This window comes from Chelonoidis abingdonii, chromosome 15 (genome assembly GCF_003597395.2).
Source record: "Chelonoidis abingdonii isolate Lonesome George chromosome 15, CheloAbing_2.0, whole genome shotgun sequence".
NCBI lineage: Eukaryota > Metazoa > Chordata > Testudines > Testudinidae > Chelonoidis > Chelonoidis abingdonii.
The window spans coordinates 23,318,463-23,342,616 of NC_133783.1; the positions used below are offsets into that span (position 1 = coordinate 23,318,463).

General features: G+C 42.9%; 1 protein-coding gene and 1 long non-coding RNA gene across 3 annotated transcripts in view; one reads left to right on the forward strand and one right to left on the reverse strand.

The window, feature by feature from the left end:
* MACROH2A2 (macroH2A.2 histone) overlaps positions 1-24,154 on the forward strand; it is a 47,944-nt gene that overhangs the window by 22,382 nt on the left and 1,408 nt on the right. For both annotated transcript variants that reach the window (XM_032795212.2, XM_075072641.1), the window contains 4 exons: positions 2,597-2,707; positions 4,582-4,681; positions 15,599-15,688; positions 18,242-18,416. In XM_032795212.2, coding sequence (XP_032651103.1) covers positions 2,597-2,707; positions 4,582-4,681; positions 15,599-15,688; positions 18,242-18,416 — 476 coding nt within the window. The remainder of the gene's footprint in view (positions 1-2,596; positions 2,708-4,581; positions 4,682-15,598; positions 15,689-18,241; positions 18,417-24,154) is intronic.
* Positions 1,336-23,091, reverse strand: LOC116833600 (uncharacterized). The gene is made up of 3 exons (XR_004375727.2): positions 22,948-23,091; positions 8,134-8,226; positions 1,336-1,508 (listed from the first exon to the last, which is right to left on the reverse strand). It is a non-coding gene; the product is annotated as an uncharacterized LOC116833600 (long non-coding RNA).

Below are 24,154 nucleotides of genomic sequence, written 5' to 3' on the forward strand. Positions count from 1 at the left end.
TACTATGACAGAATTTCTGGTTAAGATTTTCAGTGGTCAGAGAACTTGTCCTGACATGGGATATATAGTTGGTGCTGAAAAGATTCATTATATCAGCCTTTTGTAATTCTCTCAGAGTAATGTCTCCTCATATTCACATCAGTCTCCATCTTCTCCTCTGACCTTTTGGTCTCTTGCTGGAGACATGATTTCAGTGCTTTTAAAAAATATATATTTTTAATTGCAATTACATCTGTGAGAAGAATGAATGAGTTGGAGGTTTTGACTGCTAAACTTTCCTTCACTCTCTAGGCCATGCGGACAAAGCTGTGCTCTATCCCCACCAAAGTTTTTACCAAAAGTAGTAAACGTACTCACCGTGAGTGTACCCCCTTGTGTTAGAGTGCAGTGCTGCCAGAGATCCTCATCTCTAGCACTCCTTGCAGACCACTAGTCTTTGCACACTGGTCACCTCTAGGTCTTCTTTGGCTTGGTCCTTTAGTCAGGTCACTTAGAAGTTTAAAACCCATTCCAGGGTAGCAAAAAGGTGCAACAAAGGCCAAGTAAATCTCTAATAACTTTTCCGCCCCTCTCAGGGTCCACTGAAGTGCTCTTACTGGACCTACCTCAGAGCCTCCCCAACAGGACCCTAACCTGCTTCTGCAGAGTTCTTTCTCTGTTGCTTCTTGTATAGCAAGTTTTTCCCTCCACTGACTCCTCTCTCTGGGGACTCTAGTTGCTTCCCTAAGGGATCTCCCTGCTACTTGCAGGCCCTAGTTTAAGGCTCTCCACCACAGGAGCCTACCCTGCTTCCTGTATGTCCTGCAGGAGAGTCCTGCCTTCTCTGCAGTCCCTCCCCTATTGAGCTTCCTTAGTCTGCTTATAAGGTCCAAGTATCTAATGGATCATCACCTACCTCTGTCCCTGTCTAGCAGGAGACCATCAGTCAATCACCCCTCAGGCGGAGCACGTATCTAATTTTTTTTCCCCTCATTGCTAGAAGTTGAAGCGGGTTCTGAGTTCCACCTAATTCAAAACATTACTCTTATAGTCTCATTTGGTTTTTCTTTCCAAAACCTAATGAGACTACATACTCTGCATATTAAGAGGTCTATGAGATTTTGTTTGGATAGGACTAAGTCATTTAGGTCATCACCTAGGCATTTTGAAGCCTTGGGGGATAAATGTAAAAATAATGCCATTTCCGTACATCATCCATTGAAATGGATGAGATTATGCACTTACGTTTTAGCTAGAGTACCTGAGCACTTTAGGGCTCCCTCTACAAAGGCTACAGTGGTATCAATTCATCCTTCTATAATGTTTTCATCATACAAAACTACTAGAGCTGCTCCCTGGAATTCTGTTTACACCTTTATGCAGTACTATCATAGATTCATGTTCTTGACCTGGCACTTAGATACAATACTTACTTTGCAATCCTTGCTTAATTATGGTTGCTCAGCCTGTCTTTCTGGGTTTGTACTGCTTGCCATATTGCCAGAGCTGGGAAAATGCAGAGACCACCTCTAAGAAGAAAGTAGAATTACTTAACAATAACTGTATGTATGAAAAGAATAACTATACATGTTCACATCACTAGCCATCTTCCCATCTTATTCTGAATTCTACATTCTCAAAACTCAGAGGTTTAGCAGGAGGAGTTGAGGTGTTGGTCTACTTGGCCTCTCACATCCTTTGGTCTGAATGTTCAGAGCTGTGAGGGACATGGTTTTTTTCCTAGAAGACTCCTGAGGCAAGGCTGCACCAAGGGGTGCATCCCACAGGTGTGAATCTGCAGATGCAACAGGCTTGAAAAACTACAGTTACTGGTGACAGGTTTCAGAGCCATGTTAGTCTGTATCAGCGAAAACAACGAGGAGTCCTTGTGGCACCTTAGAGACTAACAAATTTATTTGGGCATAAGCTTTCGTGGGCTATAATCCACTTAATCAGATGGATAGAGTGAAAAAAAGTAGGCAGGTATAAATATACAGCACATAACACATCTTTTCATGTGCTGTATATTTGAACCTGCCTATTTTTTTTCACTCCATGCGTCTGATGAAGTGGGTATCGCCCACGAAAACTTATGCCCAAATAAATTTGTTAGTCTTCAAGGTGCCACAAGGACTCCTCGTTGTAGTTACTGGTGAGTAACTTTTCATCTAGGTCATCCGAGTGGTTGTGTGATGAGTAATTATGTGATAAAGGTGCTATTGGATTATGATTTATTTTCAAGTTCTAGTGGCTGCTCCCAGTTTGTTTTCCCATATAAATTAGAGCATTTAGCTGTTATTAAGTTTGAATACTCACAAATTAATGCAGCATAAGTAAAATTACAAAAACCAAAATTCTCAATAAGCTGCAGACATATGTATCTATTACTAAATCTAACAGTACCACAAACCTCCACTCTGCTCCACCTTTACTTTTCCTATGTTTAGTAAATAGTAGAAAACTCTAATGAATAACTTTGGGATAGTAAAAAGCTATGGTTTGGTTGTTATCCTATAAAGTTTAGATGAAAAGGCCATTGCTTTGATCTTTTGAAAAATTATAATCACAGACTTTTCCTGATTGTTTTTGCATCATTTTGCCTTCTTTCCCCCAATAGAGCAAGCAGAAGGAGAATGAAAAAGAAGGGGCCTCAAATTCAACATCTGAGGATGGACCTGGGGATGGATTCACCATCCTGTCTTCTAAGAGCCTCATTCCAGGACAGAAGGTAATAGAAGTCAGAGAACAGATTTTATATAGTAAGATATGATAGCATCATAGAGTCTAACATCAGCAAAAGAATATTTCCCATCCTGCATGAACACAAGCTCTCCCCTAGCATTCTGGCTCAGTTGTTTGGGATTTAAACTGGATCCAAACCCCATTGACGTCAGTCAGTTTTGGATTAGGTCCTTATAAGATTTTTCTGTAGATTAAAGGTTTTCAAGATCAAGACTGGATATTCTTTCTTCCTGGTGAGAGTGAAATGATGATTTGGGTCTCCCAGTATGGCTATTGGAGAAGAGGGGGCTGAGTTTAGTTAAGGCCTAGCTACGCTGCTTCTCGTTATGTTAATGAACCATTTTTAATCTTCCAGCTAAAATGATTTCTAACAGTTTGGCTGGCCAGAATTCTAAGATGTTTCTAACAGGATTTTGGCATGTCCACATTGTCCAGCTAAATTGTCTAACAAAACTCTCGCCTTCCTCTTTTGTTTCGCATGGTGGTCAGGATTTTTTTTAGCTTCCTTAACCTCTTATTATCATTCTATTTGAAAGATACTGCATAATTTCTTACAGACTTAACTATGGAGACATCCTTCAAGCTTTTTCATTTTAAAGGGTAGGATCTTTCAAAGAAAAATATATTTCATCAAATTTCTTCTGAAGATCCCCCCCCAGAGTTGCATGCCCTGCCTTATAAATCTCAGAGCCTTTTAAAAATACTCAATAATTGGAGCCATATTCTTTGTCAGGCCCTCTTTGGCACTGGCTCCATTTGAGATCAGCACCTGCAGCTGTTGGCCTGGACCTCTTAGGCACAAGGACCCTGTGCAAGACTTGGGCATTGGCACCAAGCCACAGCACCTCTCCCAGGTTTCAGTAGTCCAGCGTCAATTTGGTTTGATTCACCAGAAACTGGACATGTTGGCCCTGACTCCTTCTGGTTCTTCAGCCCCTGCTGGACCAAGCTTTAGCATATGAAAAAGTAGCCCTAATTTACAGATTGCGTACCACGGCACATAAATCTGGCAGGTTCTTTTGGAGCAATAGTGTAGCTAAGTGGATGAGCGTTGGGTCTGCTCTGTTCGAGATATGGGTCCTGTTCCCAGTTCGACCAGATGTGACTTTATGCAGCCTCCCATTTACTTCTGTAAAATGGGGAGGGCTGATACTTGCCTTGCTCCTAGAGTAGAGTTATTAGGCCTTGCTCAATAATAACAGTTGTGAAGTGCACAGAATTCCACTCAGTGGAATTGGTAAAACTCATTGTTTTCTGGCTACCAGCCCCACATATCTTCTCCAGACCAAAGGGCATTTTCAGTAGCAGAAGATTCCATTGTGTATCATCCAGAAGTTCAGGTCTGTATTTCTGCTTCAGAATGAAGTAGGGAGACTCAGTGAGATTAGGGAGCATGCTCACTGCAAATGAAATACTCACAGAATTTAAGAGCAAATCTCCAGCAAACTCCACTTAATGTGCAACTGGTGAGTTTCCAAAAAGCTTATAGAGCTGTGATGTCATTTTTTGTGTGATAGTCTCAATATTTCTGTCCTTTTTTTCTGTTGTTGAGATTGAACAAAGAGAGAAATGGGACTGTAGAGTCTGTAGAATAGCTTTTTGAACTCTCATTAAGGCTTCAATTATTGGTTGTTTCCAGTTCTGTGATGATGTGTGGGTGGGGAATTAGGCCTGGTGTACTCTAAGAGCATATAAAAGTAAAGTTTAAAAGTTGGAATCAGACAACTTGACTACAGTAAAATGAATGACCCATGAAAGTGGGGTCCGTCTGTCTTCTTTTGTAGTAATTTGGTATGAAAATGGTTTCACAGTTAAAATTATTAGTTTAATTCTTTCTATATTCTCATTCTCATCTTGCAGCTTTCTCTGACACAAAGTGATGTCAGCCATATTGGCTCCATGAAAGTAGAAGGCATTGTTCACCCAACAACTGCTGAAATAGACCTCAAGGAGGAAATAGGTAAGGCTCTGTTGGAAGCTGCAAAGGCAAATCTAGCATTGGACTGATATCTGGTCTACTGGCTGGCTGCTGAAATTTAATACTCTTTCATTTCTGTCCTGAAAACTAGGCTGGAATTGAGCAGGGATGGCAGGCTCCAGATATTTGCAGCTAATCGGTGAATTGCAAATAATAGCTAACATACAGATGAGATGACAAATGCCATGATTAAAATAGGATTGGTTTGATATCTTATCATTCTCCCTTCCAGGTCAAGACTTGTTAAATCTTCTGTGGTCCGTAGCAGCTGTACCAATATAGCTGTGCTGCTGCAGTGCATCTGGCGAAGACGCTCTATGCTGATGGGAGAGAGCTCTCCTGTTAGCATAAAAAACCCACCTCTGTGAGTGGTGTAAGCTATGTTGGCAGGAGAAGCTCTTCCGCTAGCATAGGGCTGTGCACATGAATGCTTGTGTTGATGTAACTTATGTCGCTCAAGGGGGTGGAATATTTACACTCCTGAGCAACATAAGTTATGCCAGCATAGACTGTAGTATAAACAGCCTAATTGTGTACCTAGTTGATCCTTTATTACTGCCTTTTAAAAGTTTTCATCTTTTTAGAATCCATGGGTGCTAATGCAGTTAAATAATCAATTGTTCTTCAAGTATTTTCTCTGTGGGTGCTCCCCTTTAGGTGCGCATGCACCTCTGTAGCTCTGGATCAGAGATTTTCAGTTAGCAGTGCCTGTTCAGCCCCAGCCCGTGCACCCTATGCCTCCTTGTGTTGACACTGAGGCTATAAAGGAGTGTGTGGATGAACTGCCCTCAGTTCCTTCTTAACTGCCTTGGCCTGAGACGGAGCCTTGATGTGTCCCCCTTGAGCATGCCTCACTTTATCTTTCTTAGAATACTTAGTGTAGTTAGTTGTTAGTTTCAGTGTTGTTCTAGTTAGTACAGGTAAGTAGGGAGAGGATCATTTCCCCTCTTTCCCTCTAGGGGACCTGTTTCCTCCTGGCAGGACATGCCTGGCTTCTCCAGGCTTCAAACACTGCCTTTCCTGCTCAGAGACCATACCGGTGAGCAACAGCCTCTCTAAATTCTTCCATTGCTTGGGGGAGTCCTACATCACTAAGTGCAACTTCCGTCTAGCCCTCAAGCCCAGGGCAAGGAAAAACAGGGAGATTAAGATCAAATTAATCATGGAGCGCTTCCTTCAACCATCGTCTGAGCCAGGTCAGGAGACTCCCAACCTCTCCCTCTCTGCAGCCCCCCCTCTCCCTCCCCAATTCATCTATCTCAGGATAGATCCAGCGCTTCTTCTATCTTAGCACAACCTTCTCCTGCGAAAAGGGAGGTGTTGGAAGTGTCAGGGAAAACTTCCAAAAACAGGAGTACAGACTCTTACTTTAAGGAGCCAGCTCCAAAAAATGACCAGGTGTCTGGAGAGATCTACAGTCTCTGAAGCCTCAGCTTCTTGGCTTGTTACCATTGACTTGAAGGATTCCTCCTTTGGTACTGGCAAGTCTGTGACGTCCCGGCGTCCCAGAGACATTGCTCTGATAAGACTTCATTATCTTCTTGGAGCGAGGAGGGCTAGCATAGACACTTGGGACGGGAACCACTGGGTTTGGTCCAGCCACTGGTACCTTTGCATTCATCCCAGCTGTTACCTGTGTATTCTGCCCAGCCGTCGGTAGCTATGCATTTGGCACCCTTGGCACCAAGCGTGTAACAGTGCCAGGTATCACTGGCATCAACTTTTGTACGCCCACCAATGGTACCATCAGCAACTCTGTCAGTGCAGCTACTGCATAGGTACTGATCTCTTACTCAGGATCACAAGAGTTTAGGTATTCAAGGGACCTCTCAATAACAGATGAGTAAGAGTCCCCACTCCTCTTGGGTACTGAGCATCTGTAGGTGCTGAGACCCTGATCTCTTTACCACCTCTGGTACTGCAGGACTTTCCACTGTTTTCTGTGGGTGTTACACCATTGGACTTGATGGAGGAAGACTTTCAGTCAGTCTCTTCTATTTCTGTTCAGGATTCTCAGACATGTCTCTCCAGGAAGCCTGTGTCTGATAGTTATAGGGAGAATCGTGCTTGCTGTCAAGGGTGGTGGAACCAATCCTGTATGCCACACCCACGTCTGTATGGGCCCTGCAGTGGGGCATATTGGGCTGCCTATTAAAAGCAATTTGCCAGACCACTGGTACCATCTCACAGGGAGGCCAGAGTTGTTCGACTCTCCCATCCCCAACCTGTCCCCCCCACTGGAGAAGACAATTGAGGAACAGGAAGCTAAGGTGAATAAGGAGGTTACCACTCAAATATATATTTCATCCTTGTCCCCGGACGAGGCCACCACTCCTTGGGAGATGTTTTTCTTCTGTCCTGGAGGAGGGGACTGTTCTGTGCTTTCCTTCCAATGCCACTTATATTAAGAGTGATGAACAAGATCAGATAAGACAGGTTTCAGAGTAGCAGCCATGTTAGTCTGTATCAGCAAAAAGAGCAGGAAGTACTTGTGGCACCTTAGAGGCTAACAAATTTATTTGAGCATAAGTTTCGTGGACTAAAACCCACTTCATCGGATGCATGCAGTGGAAAATACAGTAGGAAGATATATAGATAGATAGATATACACACAGAGAGAACATGAAACAATGGGTGTTACCATACACATTATAACAAGAGTGATCTGTTAAAGTGAGCTATTATCAGCAGGAGAGAGAAAAAAAAATTTTTGTAGTGGTAATCAAAATGGCCCATTTCCAGCAGTTGACAAGAAGGTGGAAGGAGCAGTAGGGGGGAAAATAGACATGGGGAAATAGCTTTACTTTGTGTAATGACCAATCCACTCCCAGTCTTTATTCAAACCTAACTTAATGATATCCAGTTTGCAAATTAATTCCAATTCAACAGTCTCATGTTGGAGTCTGTTTTGAATTTTTTTTGTTGTAATATTGCAACTTTTAGGCCTGTAATCAAGTGACCAGGGAGATTGAAGTTGTCTCCAACTGATTTTTGAATGTTATAATTCTTGACATCTGATTTTTGTCCATTTATTCTTTTATGTAGAGACTGTCCGGTTTGGCCAATGTACATGGCAGAGGGGCATTGCTGGCACATATCACATTGGTAGATGTGCAGGTGAACAAGCCTCTGATAGTGTGATTGATGCGATTAGGTCCTATGTGATAGGACAGAGTTATCCTTACAGTGATGATCTGGCTGAGACAGGATTGGTACTCTTACCTGCTTCACCCATGTGCCCAACCACCATTCAAGCTCTCAACCATTCCTCATCTCCTAACACAGGATGTGGGTCGCATGCTTCTTCCCAACCTAGTGGTTCTGTGCCTCAGAGCGTGGCTCCTTGATGGTTCACAGGGTTATAATCCTCCTGCTCTTCGGAAGTACAGCAGGTATTACTGAATAGTAGGAAGACATCAGTCTGTACTATTTACCTGCAGAAATGGAGGAGACTCTTCTATTTGTGTTGTCGCTGCCTTCTGCTTGAATCTGTGTCAGTTTCAGTCATCCTGGATTATCAGTTGGATCTAAAGAAATCAGGGTTATCAGTTAGCTCAGTTAAGGACCATTTGGCCTTAATATCAGCCATTTAATCTCCAGTAGAAGAGTTCTCCATATTGCTCATCCTGTGTCATCTAGGTTTGTAAGAAGAGTCTGGGGAATTTCTGTTCCCAGATTAGGGATCCCATCCCAATGTGGGACCTCAACCTGGTACTTAAATACCTTATGAGATCTCCATTTGAACCTATGGCAACCTGTTCACTCTTGCATTTGTCTATGAAGACGGTCTTCTTAGTAGCCATCACGTTGGCCCCAAGAGTCAGGGATATTGGAGCTTTGATGGCAGGCCCCCTGCCATCTCAGGGCATTCTTTAAGGACAAGGTCTATAAATTCTTGCCTGAAGTTCTACTGAAGTTCCTGAAGCCACATAGTTCCCTATAGGAATCCTGCTTACGTACCTGGATGTTAGAAGGGTATTGGTGTTTTACTTAGATAGGACCAAGCAATTTAGAAAGTCACCATTTCCTTTGGAGATAGATCCAAGGAATCCTTAATTTCTAGTCAAGGACTATTGAAGTGGATTTCTGGATGTATTATTGCTTGTTATACGGTTGCAGGTGTTCATCCCCCCAGAGGGTTATAGCACATTCAACCACATCATAAGCAACTTCTATGGCACTACTGAAGAATGTACCAATATCTGAAATATGTAGAGCCACTACACAGGCTTCAATACATACATTTTTGAAACATTAGGCCCTGATCCAAGCTGTTAGATTCCATATAGCACTTGGTTCTGCAGTACTGTCTTCAGTATTGGACTCTATTCTGAAATTCCCTCCTCCATATGGGGATACTGCTCAGAAGTGGAGCACTGATAGGGATATTACTTGAGGAAGAGGTTACTCACCTTGTGCAGTAACTGGTTCTTGAAGATGTGTCCCCCTATGGATGCTCCACTGCCTGCCCTCCTCCCCCTCTGCTTCAGTCTGTTCCTTAAGGAATGTTTGGGTGGAGAAAGAACTCATTGTGGTTTGCCTGCACACTCCTATATAGCCTTGGTGTTCAGCATGAGGAGGCATTGGGTGCATATGCATGCTGAACAGATGCGGTTAATTAAAAATCTCCGATCAAGGGCATGAGAGGCACATCCGCACCTGAAGTGGAACACCCATAGGGACACACATCTCGAAGAAACACAGTTACTGCACAAGGTGAGTAATCTCTTCATATATCCCTTCTGTATTAGTTATTTTGTATTTGCATTTGAAAAAGCTCAGAAGGAAATGAAATATATTCATACTAGTACTTATGTCTTTTGCTGTAGCTCTCTCATGCTGTGTAAACATCAGTGTCATAAGCCTAACACCACTTCTGTGAGATAAGGAAGTACCATTATCCCCATTTTATAAGTGGGGAATCTGAGGCACAGGGCAGTGAAGTTACTTGCCCAATATCAGTTGCAGTCAGGATCCCAGAAATAGGCATAGGGTCAGGGCTTTATATAACCGTTCAGCACGGATTTCATCCCCACTGGCATCTCAACTGTTTGTTTATTTTATAAATGATTGCAGAAAAGCAATTGGATCAGTTACCTCAGCTGATTCTGGAAGTCCAATAGAATACAATTTCTGCTGGCATAATTTTCCTGATTGTCCACTTTCTTCACCAGGGAACTGAAGTGAAGTTGCAGAGTAGCGATATCTCTGCCAATAAGCGCTGTATCATCTTCTAAATTGCTGAACCTGGCTTTTAGGTTAGCAGTTTTGGGGTATTCTTGGAAAATTCTTGCAAGGCACATTTTGTATTTTGATTAGAATTTTTTCATACCCTGTGCACATCTTATTTACGATAGCTTCTAGTACAGTAACTCCTCACTTTAAGTTGTCCGGGTTAACATTGTTACGTTGCTGATCAGTTAGGGAACATGCTCATTTAAATTTGTGCAATACTCCCTTTTAAAGTCATTTGGCAGCCGCCTGCTTTGTCTACTGCTTGCAGGAAGAGCAGCCTGTTGCAGCTAGCTGGTGGGGGCTTGGAACCAGGGTGGACTGGCAGCCCTCTATCAGCTCCCCGCTCCCCTAAGTTCCCTGTGCAGCAGCTGCCTGCAGTTCAGCTGTGTCCCTCTCCCCACTGCCATGTTCTTCTCCTGCCTTCTGCCTTGGAGCTGCTCCCCGAGATTCCTTGCTGTGCTGCAGGGGAGGGAAGGAAGAGGGGAGCTAATGTCAGGGTGTCCCCCTGCTCCTGCACCCCACTTACCCCATCTTTCATAGAGAAGGGCTCAGGAGGAAGGGCACTTTTTAGCAGCAGCAAACTGATCTAATTAACAAGGCACTGTACTTAAGGGAAATGCGCATATCTCCCTCCATTCCTGCTGCCTTGCACAGTGATAGAGTTAACCCTGGAGGGCTCAGCCACTTGCTAGTTCGTCATTTAGCAGTAAGGGGAATATCCCACCCTCTGACTCCTCCACCTTAACCAAGCTTTGCAATGATCATCACTGTGTACCAGTATTAAATTGTTTGTTTAAAACTTGTACTGTGTGTGCGTGTGTGTGTATTGTGACAAAGCTCCTCCTCTACCTTGGTGGGTCCTGCGTTTATTGGTGGATTTGCTTGCCTCAGAGGTCTTCCCTTCTGGTGGAACCCACAGTCTGGTCAACTCCTCCTGTGTCTGGTTGGGAGGTTTGGGGGGAACCGAGGCCCACCCTCTACTCTGGGTTCCAGCCCCAGGCCCTGTGGATTGCAGCTGTCTATAGTGCCTCCTGTAACAGCAGCATGACAGCTACAATTCCCTGGGCTACTTCCCGATGGCCTCCTCCAAACACCTTCTTTATCCTCACCACAGGACCTTCCTCCTGGTGTCTGATAACGAGGCACTGAGAGTAGTCAGGAATGCGAGAACATTAAGGCAGAAGGTGATTGAAACCTGCAAGCAATAAGGGAGGCTAATCGGGACTGGGTGTTAAAGAGTACTTCAGTTTTGTGGGTGTGTGGATTGAGGAGTGGGAGCAAGAGGTGCAAGAAGCTTGGCAGTAGTGAGTGGAGTGGAGAAGTGTGCTGGGGAGTGAGGGTAGCGTTACGCACTGAGAGTATCAGGAACTGCAGAACCAAATTAAGGCAGACAGGCTGATTAGAACACTGCAGCAATCAAGGCAGGCTAATCAGGGCACCTGGGTTTAAAAAGGAGTCACTTCAGTTTGTGGTGTGTGTGTGAGGAGCTGGGAGCAAGAGGTGCAAGAAGCTGGTGAGTGGAGTGGGCGTTGGGAGAAGTGCTGCTGGAGGACTGAGGAGTACAGAGCGGTTATCAGACACCAGGAGGAAGGTCCTGTGGTGAGGATAAAGAGGTGTTTGGAGGAGGCCATCGGATAGCTAGCCCAGGGAATTGTACTGTCATGCTGCTGTTACGGAGGCACTATATGACAGCTGCAATCACACGGGCGTGGGGCTGGAACGCAGAGTAGAGGGTGGGCCTCGGTTCCCCCCCACCACCTCCCAAACCGACACCAGGAGGAGTTGACCAGCACGTGTGGGTTCCACCAGAAGGGAAGACCTCTCGAGGCAAGCAAATCCACCAATAAACGCAGGACCACCAAGTAGAGAGTAGAGCTTTGTCTAATACACACACACAGCACTACACAGTACAAAGTTTTAAACAAACAATTTAATACTGGTACACAGTGATGACATTGCAAAGCTTGGTTAAGGTGGAGGAGTCAGAGGGTGGGATTCCCTTACTGCTAAATGCACGACTAGCAGTGGCTGAGCCCTCCAGGTTAACTCTACACTGTGCAAGGCAGCAGCGATGGGGAGGAGATAGCGCATTTGCCCTTAAGTACAGTGCCTTGTTAATTAGATCAGTTTGCTTTGCTGCTTTAAAAAGTGCCCTTCCTCCTGAGCCCTTCTCTATGAAAGATGGGTAAAGTGGGGTGCAGGAGCAGGGGGACACCCCTGACATTAGCTCCCCTCTTCTTCCCTCCCTTGCAGCACAGCAAGGAATCTCGGGCGAGCGAGCTCCAAGGCAGAAGGCGGAGAAGAACATGGCAAGTGGGGAGGGACACAGCTGAACTGCAGGCAGCTGCTGCACAGGGAACTTAGGGAGCGGGGCTGATAGAGGGCTGCCAGTCCCCCTGGTTCCAAGGCCCCCACAGCTAGCTGCAACAGGCTGCTCTTCCTGCAGCAGTAGACAAAGCAGACGCGGCTGCCTAAATGACTTTGAAAAAGGGAGTATTGCAACAAATTTAACATGAGCCATGTCCTAACTGATCAGCAACGTAACAATGGGTTACCCGGGACAATTAAAGTGAGGAGTTACTGTACTAGAAAGCTATCGTAAATAAGATGTGCACAGGGTTTAGAAAAAATTTCTAATCAAAATACAAATGTGCTTGCAAGAATTTTCCAAGAATACCCAGAACTGACTATAAGCCAGGTCAGCAGTTTTAGAATGATGATACAGCGGCGTTATTGGCAGGAATATCGCTACTTCTGACAACTTTCACTTCAGATCCTGGTGAAGAAAGTGGACATCAGGAAATTATCAGCAGAAAATTGTATTCTATTGGACTTCCAAATCAGCTGAGTAACTGATCAATTGCTTTCTGCAATCATTAAAAATAAACAAAAGTAGAATGCCAGTGGGATGAAATCCGTGCTGAACGGTTAATATTAAAGCCCTACCGCTATGCATTTTCTGGCGATCCTGACTGCAACTGATATTGGGCAAGTAACTCACTGCCCTACTGCCCTCTGCTGCATCAATAGAATGGCGTTTCCGCTTATAAAAATGTTGAGGATCCGAGATATAGATCATAGGTTAATCCTCTTATTTGACCTATAAATTAGTGTGTTTTAACCTTCTGATGGTCAACCGGAGCGGAAGTATTCCCCACTCGCCAATTATGCAGTCTCGAATCTGTTTTTTATTGAGTTTTAAATTTTTATAAACTGGAGAGTCCCGTCCACAGGATTTACTTTGCGTCTTGTCGTTAGGTGCCGATACCTTAATATTCTTTGGCAGCCGCTCTGCCGTGGCTCTGCGGCAGAGGGGCCTGTCTGCGCACTGGTGGCTTGGAACCCAGGGAAGGCAGCCTTCTTTCAGACCCCGCACATAAGTTCACTGTGTCAGCAGCTGCTGCGTTCCTGTCGTCCTCTCCCCACTGTCCATGTTCTTTCTGCCTTCTGCCTTGTGAGCTGCCTCCTGCGAGATTCCTTTGCTGTGTGCAGCAAGTGAGGGATAAGCAGGGGAGCTAATTCAGGGGTCCCCCTCTCCTGCACCCCACTATGACCCCATCTTTCTGATAGAGAAGGGGCTCAGGGGAAAGGGCACTTTTTAGCAGCAGCAAACAGATTAATTAACAAGCACTGTACTTAAGGGCAAATCGCGCTATCGGTCCTCCCTTTCTCCTGCTAGCCTTGCACAGTGTAGAGTTAACCTGGAGGGTCAGCCATTGCTAGTTTCAGCTTTGAGCAGTAGGGGAATCCCACCCTCTGACTCCTCCACCTAACCAAGCTTTTAGCAAATGATCATCACTGTGTACAGTATTAAATGTTTGTTTAAAACTTTTTGTGTATGCCGATGTGTGTCAGTATTTGACTCAAAACTCTTCCTCTACCTTGTGGTCCTGCCGTTTATGTTGGTGGATTTGCTTGCCTCCTTCAGAGGTCTTCCCTTCTGGTGGAACCCACAATCTGGTCAACTCCTCCTGTGTCTCCTCGCTCTCGCCGCGGTTGTGGGGGGAACCGAGGCCCACCCCTCTACTCTGGGTTCAGCCCCAGGCCTGCTGGATTTGCAGCTGTCTTATAGTGCCCTCCGTGTAAAACAAGCAGATGACAGTACAATTCCCTTGGGCCATATAGGGCTATTCCCGATGGCGTCTCCAAACACCTTCTTTATCCTCAGCACAGGACCTTCCTCCTGGTGTCTGATAACGCTTGTACTCCTGCAGTCCTCCAGCAGCACTTCTCCCGACTCCCACTCCCCTCCCGCTCTCTTGCACTCTCTTGCTCCAGCTCCTCTCGACACACACACCACGAAACTGAAGTGAGCTCGCTTTTTAAAAACCAGGTGCCCTATTAGCCTGCCTTGATTGCTGCAGGTCTTTAATCAGCTGTCTGCCTTAATTGGTATCTAGGCAGGTTCCTAATTACTCTAGTGCCGCGCCCCTGCTCTGGTCACTCAGGGAACAGAAAACTACTCATCCAGTGGCCAGTATATTTGCCCTCTAACAGACTCCTGTACCCCACTGGTCTGGGTCTGTCACAGTATATATATATAATATATTCTTTTGTCTGGTGAAAAAAATTTCCCTGGAACCTAACCCCCTCATTTACATTAATTCTTTTGGGGAAATTGGATTTGCTTAATATGGTTTCACTTAAAGTCTCATTTTTCAGGAACATAACTACAACATTAAGTAAGGAGTTACTATATGAGATATCTGGTTCCCATGCTTTCATCCTTCTCAGCGCTATCTGAGGAGCAAGTACTACAAACCCTACTGTACACTTTTCTTTAAACCTATATTATAAAAAAGATGGCATATTTTATAGAGAACTAAAATTCAGGTACTTCAAATAATAAGATACTAACTCAATGAACCAAAACCAATAAAAAAAAAGTGTTACATGCTGTGTTATTTTCAAGAACTCAAATAATAAGCAGATGTGTTGGACAGTACAAAAAAGCATATCTTAACTTCAAGATTTTAACAATAAGGTCATTCTGCTGGTATCTCATATTATCGGGAGATGACTTAATTTAATTATGCATATTAAGAACAATGATGGTCAAATGTAACTGGCATTTAGAAAAAATTAGCAAATTTAAACCTTCTAAATTTTCCATTCATATATATCCTCTCACTTTTTCATTACTGTTATATCAGGGGGAAAAAATAGAGGTGGCTTTCTGTTTGCGATGTCAGAATCTCATTTTTATGATATATCCGGAGAACTGAACCGGCTTCACTTACAAAAATGCATTTTTAAAAAGTTAAATACAACATTATTTCCTCTTGGTTGTTTATATACTAACCTCTTTTTGCTGAGTGAAGTAGGAAAGAGAGAATTTTTTAGTTTGTTCATGGTCAAGAATACATGATTATTCCACATAGTTTAAACATACAATGTTTATTTCATACATTTTTGGTTCACACATGTTAACAAACATTTATTCATTTGGCTCTTGTAAAATGCATAAATGTTAGTAAAAATAAGTACTAATAATAACAGGTAGTTTAGGATTGATAAATAAATCCTGGCGAATAAGAGTGAATCAAGATAATACATGTATAACTTTTGTTCTTGAAAAAATTTGCAGTTGTATTTTCTTTTAAAAAGAAATACAGTTTGTTTTGTTTGTTTCAAATAAAAGCCTTTTGCTTTGTTTCCTTGCAGGCAAGGCCTTGGAAAAGGCTGGAGGGAAAGAATTTTTAGAAACAGTAAAAGAGCTCCGCAAATCACAAGGACCTTTGGAAGTTGCTGAAGGTAAAAAGGGCGCTATATTATCTTTTTGAATATATCAGCTTTTCCTCCTCCCAAATACTCATTCCTTTCTCCTGCCACTCTGATCTGTTCTTGGGTTAATCTAGAGCTTTGTCTACACTAGGAAATATTTTTTAAAAAATCTCTCTGGTGATGTAGAGGCTCTTGTGCCTTCCTTCTAACTGGTGCTGATATAGGGGATATACCTGGATGATACGGAGGGGGCTAGGATCCCCCTGTTCTGTGCACATCACATGGCTTTGTTTTTTAGCCCCCTGGCAGTAGTTAGGCTGCCTTAACTTACACTAGGGGCCATTTCTGCCCATGGCAGCCCCAAGATTGGGGAAATGCAAAGGTGAGCTTTATGACCTTTGACTTATCCTCCACCCCCAGATTTGCACATTGTGTATTCCTCAGCCATAGCTAAGCATCTACCTCGCAGTATAATATATTCAGTAGTTCGTAAGTTACCGTGTATTAAACAAATTTTATTAGAACGAATAATCAAAGCAGAAGTTTTCCCTAACTGTACTTTAAATGTTTGAATATAAATATAGATGTAAATCTTGTGATTATCTTTTTCCTTAAATTGTTATTCTCCCACCCTGGCACAACAGCTATATTATCAAAAATATAATTATGAAAGAAATACTTGTGGAAATTTTAAAATATCTGTGGCAATATATAGCTCTGAACTTACTTTGTGGAGGTTGCATCTTACCTGTGAACAAAATTAACTGATTTATAGGGGTTGAAGATGGAAGAAAGATTATATCCAATGTTCTCTACAATACATTTTCTAATACCTTGTCCAATCTAGTGTTTCAAAACCACAGAGACTGGATGCTGTAAATAGTCTCATTTTAAAAATCCCGCAAATAAATAGCCTAGTTTTAAAAGCAAAGGGCCATGGTGAATGTATTTTACCATTTGTGTTGTCACATGTTATGTTGGTATTTTTAAAATTGCCACTTTCATTATTTTAGATGTTAATGTATGATACTAAAAGTTTTTTTAATGGCTGGAGCTCTCCTGTAAATACTGTGCTCCATCCTAAAGGTGACTGACTGTATGTTAAAGTGGTAGATCAGAAAATTCTTGTGTATATTTTAAATAGCACCACTTATAAGTAAGCTTTCTCAACAATTTCCATTATAACTTGAGTAAAGAGCAGAGATGTTTTTCTACCTATGTTTTTGGCACTGTTGTGAATACCGTGTCTAGTTCTGGTGTCTGCAATTCAAGGATGTTGATAAATTGGAGGGTTTTAGAGAAGAGCCACGAGAATAATTAAAGGATTAGCAAATGTGCCTTATACTGATAGGCTCAAGGAGCTCAATGTATTTAGCTTAACAAAGGAAGGTTAGGGAGTGACTTGATTACAGTGTATAAGTACCTGCATGGGGAACAAATATTTAATAATGGGATCTCTAATCTAGCAGAGAAAGGTTTAACACGAGCCAATGGCTTGAAGTTGAAGCTGTACAAATTCAGACTGGAAAGAAGGTGTACATTTTAACAGTGAGTGTATCTAACCATTGGAACATCTTACCAAGGGTCCTGGTGGATTCTCCATCACTGGCAATTTTTAAATCCAGATTGGATGTTTTTCTAAAATATAGTCACGGAATTATTTTGCAAAAATTTTATAGCCTGTGTTATAAAGGAGATCAGACTAGATGATAACAGTGGTTTCATCTGGCCTTCTAATCTACAAATAAGACCCTGTTTTCAGTTGCTTACAACTTTGCCAAACTTTATCCATTTCCTTGAAGTTGAGTGGGACCCCAGAGAATTGGATTCTATTGCATCCTCTGCCATCAAGTTCCTGTGTGAGCCTGGGCGAGTCACTTAAACCATACTTTTCATAGTTAGACACTAATTGTATGTTCCTCGTTTTTTGGGTGGCCAATGTGAGACACGTGGTGACAGATTTGAAGAAGTGCTACGCACTCACAACTGCAACTGAAGTTGATTGGAACTGTACTTTCAACATATAAAGTGCCATCAAAATATTAAGTACTCTGAAAAATCACCTCACAGGTGCCTCAAGCTGGACATTCAAAACTGTTGGATACTTTTGATCTTAATCTCTTTGTGCCTCTATTTCTCATATGTAAAATGGGAATAATAAGGTGCTGTGAAGATAAATTCATTAAAAGTCTGTGAAGCTTTCAGATATAATTGAGAGAATACCATAGAAATGCCCATCAGAAAATTAGTAATACTGTATTCAGTACAGAGTTTGAATGTGTGTTAAATAAGGCCTGAGACCACACACAGAATGAGGATAAAGACAAATATTAAATAACTAACCATTCACTGAATGAGACATGGATCCTGTGGAAAAAGTATCTGATCATGTAATTAAACAACCTTAATTCTGGAACATATCCTAATTCTTGAGTGCTTGATTTTGCAGCCTTGATGTTCTTGCAAGTTTTCTGGAATGAACAATAATTAGTGTTGTGAGTGAAGTGCTTTGGGATGGAAGGTGTGATAAATTGTAAAATGATTATATTAGAAACTAATCATCACCTTTTCTTTATGTATCAGCTGCCCTCAGCCAGTCCAGTGGACTAGCAGCAAAGTTTGTGATCCATTGTCACATCCCACAATGGGGTTCAGACAAATGTGAAGAGCAACTTGAGGAGACTATTAAGAACTGCTTAACAGCTGCAGAAGACAAGAAATTGAAATCTGTGGCTTTCCCACCTCTCCCCAGTGGCAGGTACGAATCTTTACCCAGAAGAGGCTGATATATTATTGCAAATTGACTATTGTAAGTGGCATCTGTGGCAGGAAGGGGGATTATTATAGAGGCCAGATTCTACTTCCATTGAAGTCAGTGGCAAAACTCCAGTTGACTTCAGTGGTGCAGGTTCAGGCACAAAGTGCTCTTCTTGAGTAAAATGGTATGAAGTGTCATTTTTGCATGAAGATATCAATAAAAAAACACTTTATAATAAATTATGTAGAACATAATCTAATAAAAAGGAGATTCAAATCTGGTAGATCAAAAATTGGGCCTACCAACTATGTTTTGTGTTGTTGGTGAATAATTCTTTTAATCTCTGGGCCTAATTTACGACTGTTATTCCTTTTTATGCTACCTAATCTCACAATGATGTTTCTCACTATAATACTCTGTTAGCTTCAATGCCAGCATAAAATTGGATATAAATAATAATGAACCAAGCACCTAGTCTGTGCCTAAGCAGTTTGATAGAAGACGGTAAACTTTGGTTTGTTTATATAGGTTTCTCCCAAGAACACCCATTAAACAAGATCATTGTTCAAAATCTTTTCTTTTAGATAAAAATTGTTTTGTTTTTAGAGTGTTATTCTGCTCTGAAAAGCAACTGTAAAAATCATTGTGGGATTGCAGGTTTGTCTCCCAATAATTTGCAGATCAAATGTGCTTGGTTGACTTGTAAAAAACAGTGTTTTGTTATTTTTTTAACTGCCTGCCCACTAACCCACTTTGGACTCTGTCAGTAACAAAGCTTATGCAAAACAATTTAAGCCTTCATTTACACTTATGCAACCCTGCTGGCTGCAGCAGATGCCCTTAGTTACACTTGCACAATCTTTTATGTTTGAGTTTGTAGAGATTTAAATGATTGGACCGAAGTAAATGATTTTGTTGGTTACTTACAAGAAGGAGTATCTATCTTAGGGTACGTCTACACTACAGGATTATTCCGATTTTACATAAACCGGTTTTGTAAAACAGATTGGGGAAGCGCGCGGCACACAAAGCACAAATCGATGTGTGCATCGCGGTACCGGAGCTAGCGTCGATTTCTGGAGCGTATGCACTGTGGGTAGCTATCCGTACTACACCAAGTCTCCTGCAGTCGACCCCCGCATTGGGAAATCGGGGAGATCCCAATGCATGATGGGCAACAAACAGTGTCGCGGGTATCGGGTAAATGGTACTCACTCCATATCCTTCCGCCGTGAGAGCAACGAGACAATCATTTGCGCCCCGTTTCCTGGATGTGCCCTGGCAACGCATAAGATGAGCAACATGACCCGTTGCCTTTGTACTGTCACGTATGGTGTACGGGATGCCGATCACAAGGCGATACCTGCAGCACTAACAACAGCAGAATTGGCTTGCAAGGACAGCAGGTACGAGGGTTCGACCGTCCTGCGGTGCATTGTAACTGGCAAAGAGAGATGTTGATCTCAGTCGTCTGTACCGCGGCTGCGTCCATGGGTAGCCCTGGCGGCCTAAGAGGTGGACCAGGGGTGCAAAACAAAATGGAAAATGACTCCCGGGTATCATCTCTTGAGTTGACTAAAAAAGAGTCATCTGTAGAATGGGCATGGACTAGAAGAACAGTGTATCAGAGAACAGAAGCACAGCGCGCCATGTCAAGACCACAAAATGATGAGCTTGGGCCCCACTGGCCCCAAACCGCTCAAAAAGGGGGGGGGGGCGCCGTGAACAACCCCAGCCCTGTGTTCCCCGACCCTAACACCTTCTGGCTTACCCATTGCAGGGTCCCCCATTTGTGTAGAAGCTCAAAAAGACAGCCGCAGAATAAGAAACACTGATTATTACCGAGATAAAACGAGGGAGGCAAGCTCCACAGGCGTACAACAGGTGTCTTAGACAGAAAGAGTGGGCGATGGGAGTGAGCTCCATTGCAGATGAGGACGGGGACTACAGATCGGTATCATATGCCGCAGGAAAAACCGGGGAGTCATTCCATTTTACCCAGCGCGCCCGGGCCACCCCATCGAAGACACGAGCTAACGCGCACCTGGCATGAATGATAGGATGGTACCCGAGTCCTACGGCACTGGTACACGTCTGCCCACGGGAAAGCGGAAGAGGAAAGGAGGACTTGCTGTCATGCCCCAGCCACACAGCAGACACACGGACAAGGAATATATAAATAGTCAAGAAACGATTTTTTCCCTTCTTCCATCGAACGAGGGGGGTGTAAAAATGACGAGAAGATATACCCTAAACCACCGAACAGTGTTTTGACCTACAGGCATGGGAGCTCAGCCAGATCAGCAAGGCATGTCTTTGTAGACGTGCGGTCTGTGGAATAGCTAGAGTTCATCAGCCCCCCCCCTTCCTCCGACGTAATGTCACATGGCTGATCTGGAACTTTCGTTACCTGGCTCAACAGCACGATGGGGACCTGTATGCATAGCCCGGAGATGTTCACAAATGCTGGCAAGTTCATCTACGTACGGAGCATCTAAAACAATGATTGTCCCAACGTCAGACAAGCGACGAGAGCGTATTCCCGGATACCATAGCTGGACGTTTGGGAAATATTTTGGGACTGCATTACCACTGTGGGAACAGAGCCCTCGCTGGCAAACAGGAAATAAATCAAAAGTTCAGGCGGTTCTGGCTAGGGGCAGATGAATCCGAAGTCAAAGTAGCTTCCAGAGCGGTCGAGTGGGCATAGGAGAACCGCCCGGAGGCCAATACCGTCGATTTGCGTCACACAACCTAAACGATAAGGGGAAACCGGATTCAGACTACTCCTCTTGTCGGGAGAGCAGTACAAGGAACCAGTGGAAGAGCTTTAGTTTATATCGATATAAAGGGCCTCGTTGTGTGGATGGGTGCAGCGTTAAATCGGTTTAACGCTGCTAAAATCGGTATAAACGCGTAGTGTAGACCAGGACTTACTCTTTCTCATTGTGTTGGCTCTACGGTGTTAATAGGAATAAAAAAGGTTAAAAAAAAAACCTTATTTTTACTCCTAAAATGAGCAGATGTGTCACTGAATGCACAGAAACAGCTGATCTGATAAGTAATATGCTATTTTTACATAATCACTTTTCAAACTAGGATCATATTTTTAAGGGATCAGGATATAAATGGAAATGGAAATAGAATATCATGATAATGCATGTGTTGTTTCGTTCACTGTTTCCATCCTTGGTTTGACTGTGTTTAGTCAGAGTTAGGTTTGACAGGTCAATAGTGTTCTCTCTTTTTATTATTAAATTGTAGCTTTTAAAATAAATTTGATTTCTAGTTTTCAAATTAGTGTAATCTCCACTGTGACCCTCTTCTTTAGAGTGCTTGTTCATACATATTCCATGATTGGTGCACACGCACCCCATGCACTCAAGATTGGAGTTTTTGGCCAGTAGAGTCTATTGGGGCTGCACATGTGCCAACTGTCCTGGTGCTTCTGTCCTAAAGACGTAAGGGGCGGAAGGGCCCAACTGCCACTTCTCACCATCCATGGCTGTGAGATGGAGCCCCCAGTGTCTCCCTCTCAATTTATCACTTCTTTCATAATCTCAATGTAATACGTATTTATTAGTGTTCATTAGGATACTTGGGGTTAGTTGGATAATTACCTGTTGGAACATTCTGAATAGGTTTTCTTTTGTTGATAGTCTAGGAAGTTTTTATGTTCCTTCTTCATTATTTTCCTCACTGAGATCTTTTTCCTGTTAGTGGCACTTAGGGATGTCTCATCCTAAAGCACATGATTTTAAATATTGCCTCTTTTGTGAGGCAGCAATTCCTGCCTCTCGCGACGTTTTTTTTATTTGGGGAATCCCGTATCTCCCGTAAATGCTTGGTGTACAAATCCTTTTCTAAAAGGACTTTAAAATCTAGGGAGGCAAATCTAAAAATGTTTTTATTAGACTGCTCCACGGGACCGGCCTCTGATCTGGGCACAGCTGGACAAGTTCCACAATAATCCAGAAGTGCTCCAGTGAATTATGGATCCTCTAGATTCAAGGTTCCATCTTCAGATTCCAGTAGGATGATTATTAAGTCCTCAGAGGAAAAGGAGCATTACTGCTTTGCTAAAGTGAAAGATAGATCTTCTCCAGGAACTTCTAAAAAGATGTGTAAGTCTACGTACTGCTCCGATTCAGAAGAGGCTCCATGGCCCAAATTGGGTACTGTGGGAGCTTAGAGGGAGAATGGTGTGAGACTGTGGTATTGTGTGGCAACCGAAAGTTAGCTGCCTCAGGTACTCAGACTAGAGCATCAGAGGTTACTTGAGCACCGAGTATCAGCCAAGAATTGCTCCAAGTGAAAAGGACCCAAAGTCCCTTGACTTATTTGGTCATGAGTGTTTCTCTATCATCTTACAATTCAGAAATTTCAATTATCAAGCATTACTGGTTATGGTTTTTTTTGAACTAAAACAAATTTTTGGATTTTACTGATAAGCTACCTCAGAAAAGCAGAGAGGAATTTAAATCTTTAGTTACAAAAGGAGACTTAATAGCTAGAACATCCTTACAGGTACCTCTAGGCACTTCTGACCCTGCTGTACAATCCACAGCAACACCAGAAATTATGGGATGGGCACCGGCTCCAAAGTTCTGGCAGATAACTGTGGAAAATCTTCTTTCTGAGGGCTCAGACCATCTTAGCTTTGAGACTGCCAATATGCTCCACATGTGGAAAGATTTCCAAATCACACTTTACTGTCTTAGGATTCATACACCTGGTATCAAAAGAGTTCCTGAGTTCCAACCCAGTGTAGTTTCAGACTTCCATTTGAATCAAATGATCTGTCTGCCAGTATTCTTTCCCAAACTGCATTTTAATCAAGGAGGGTCTAGGTTGCACACTTTACATGTTTGCATGGCCTCACCATTTTGCTTTCAAAGGACCAAGCCCTTCAGAACTTTCCCAAATAATTTATAGAATTAGCTGAAAGAATGAAAAGGTCAACTGATTTCAGGCTAGTGTACGGGTTTCAGGGTATATTTAGCTTTGTTGAGTTAACTAGTTTAGAACCCCCAATTATATTAGAGCCCACTCTACTAGGGCACAGCCAGCCTCTGTTGCTTCCTTGTAAAGCATTCTCACTTTGGACATCTTTAAGGCAGCTACTTGGGATTTAGTACATAATTTTACCAAGCATTACTTCATAGTGGAAGCATTGAAGTTTCATGCTTCCTTTGGCAGAGCTGTGCTGCAATCTTTATTTAAATGGACTATGAGCACCCACCTCCACGCATCAGATCACTACTTGGAAGTCAACAAGAATGGAATATACATGGACAAGCATTCAAAGAAGAAAAGTTACTTACCTTTACAGGTAACTGGAGTTCAAGATGTATTATTCATATGTATATTGCCTGACCCACCCTCCTTTCCCACTACTATGGAGTCCTATTGCACTGGGATTCTGCAGTAGTGAAGGAACTCAGTGGCGAAGGATCTGAGTGATGATTGAGCCCACACCATCCTTTATGTCCTCCGTATGCGAGCATGAGAACATGCAGGGCACAGGCGCAGCCCCCCACAGACACTGTTGGCCAAGACACCAATCTCACCTGCATAGAGAGCATGCACACCAAGAATGGAATATATATGGACAAACCATCTCAAATGAACTTCAGTTACTGAAAAAGGTAAGTAACTTTTACTTTCACTTACACTTAAATTTCAGAATACATCCTGCTAAACAAGCAAAGAAACTAGTCCTGAGAATTATATCCATA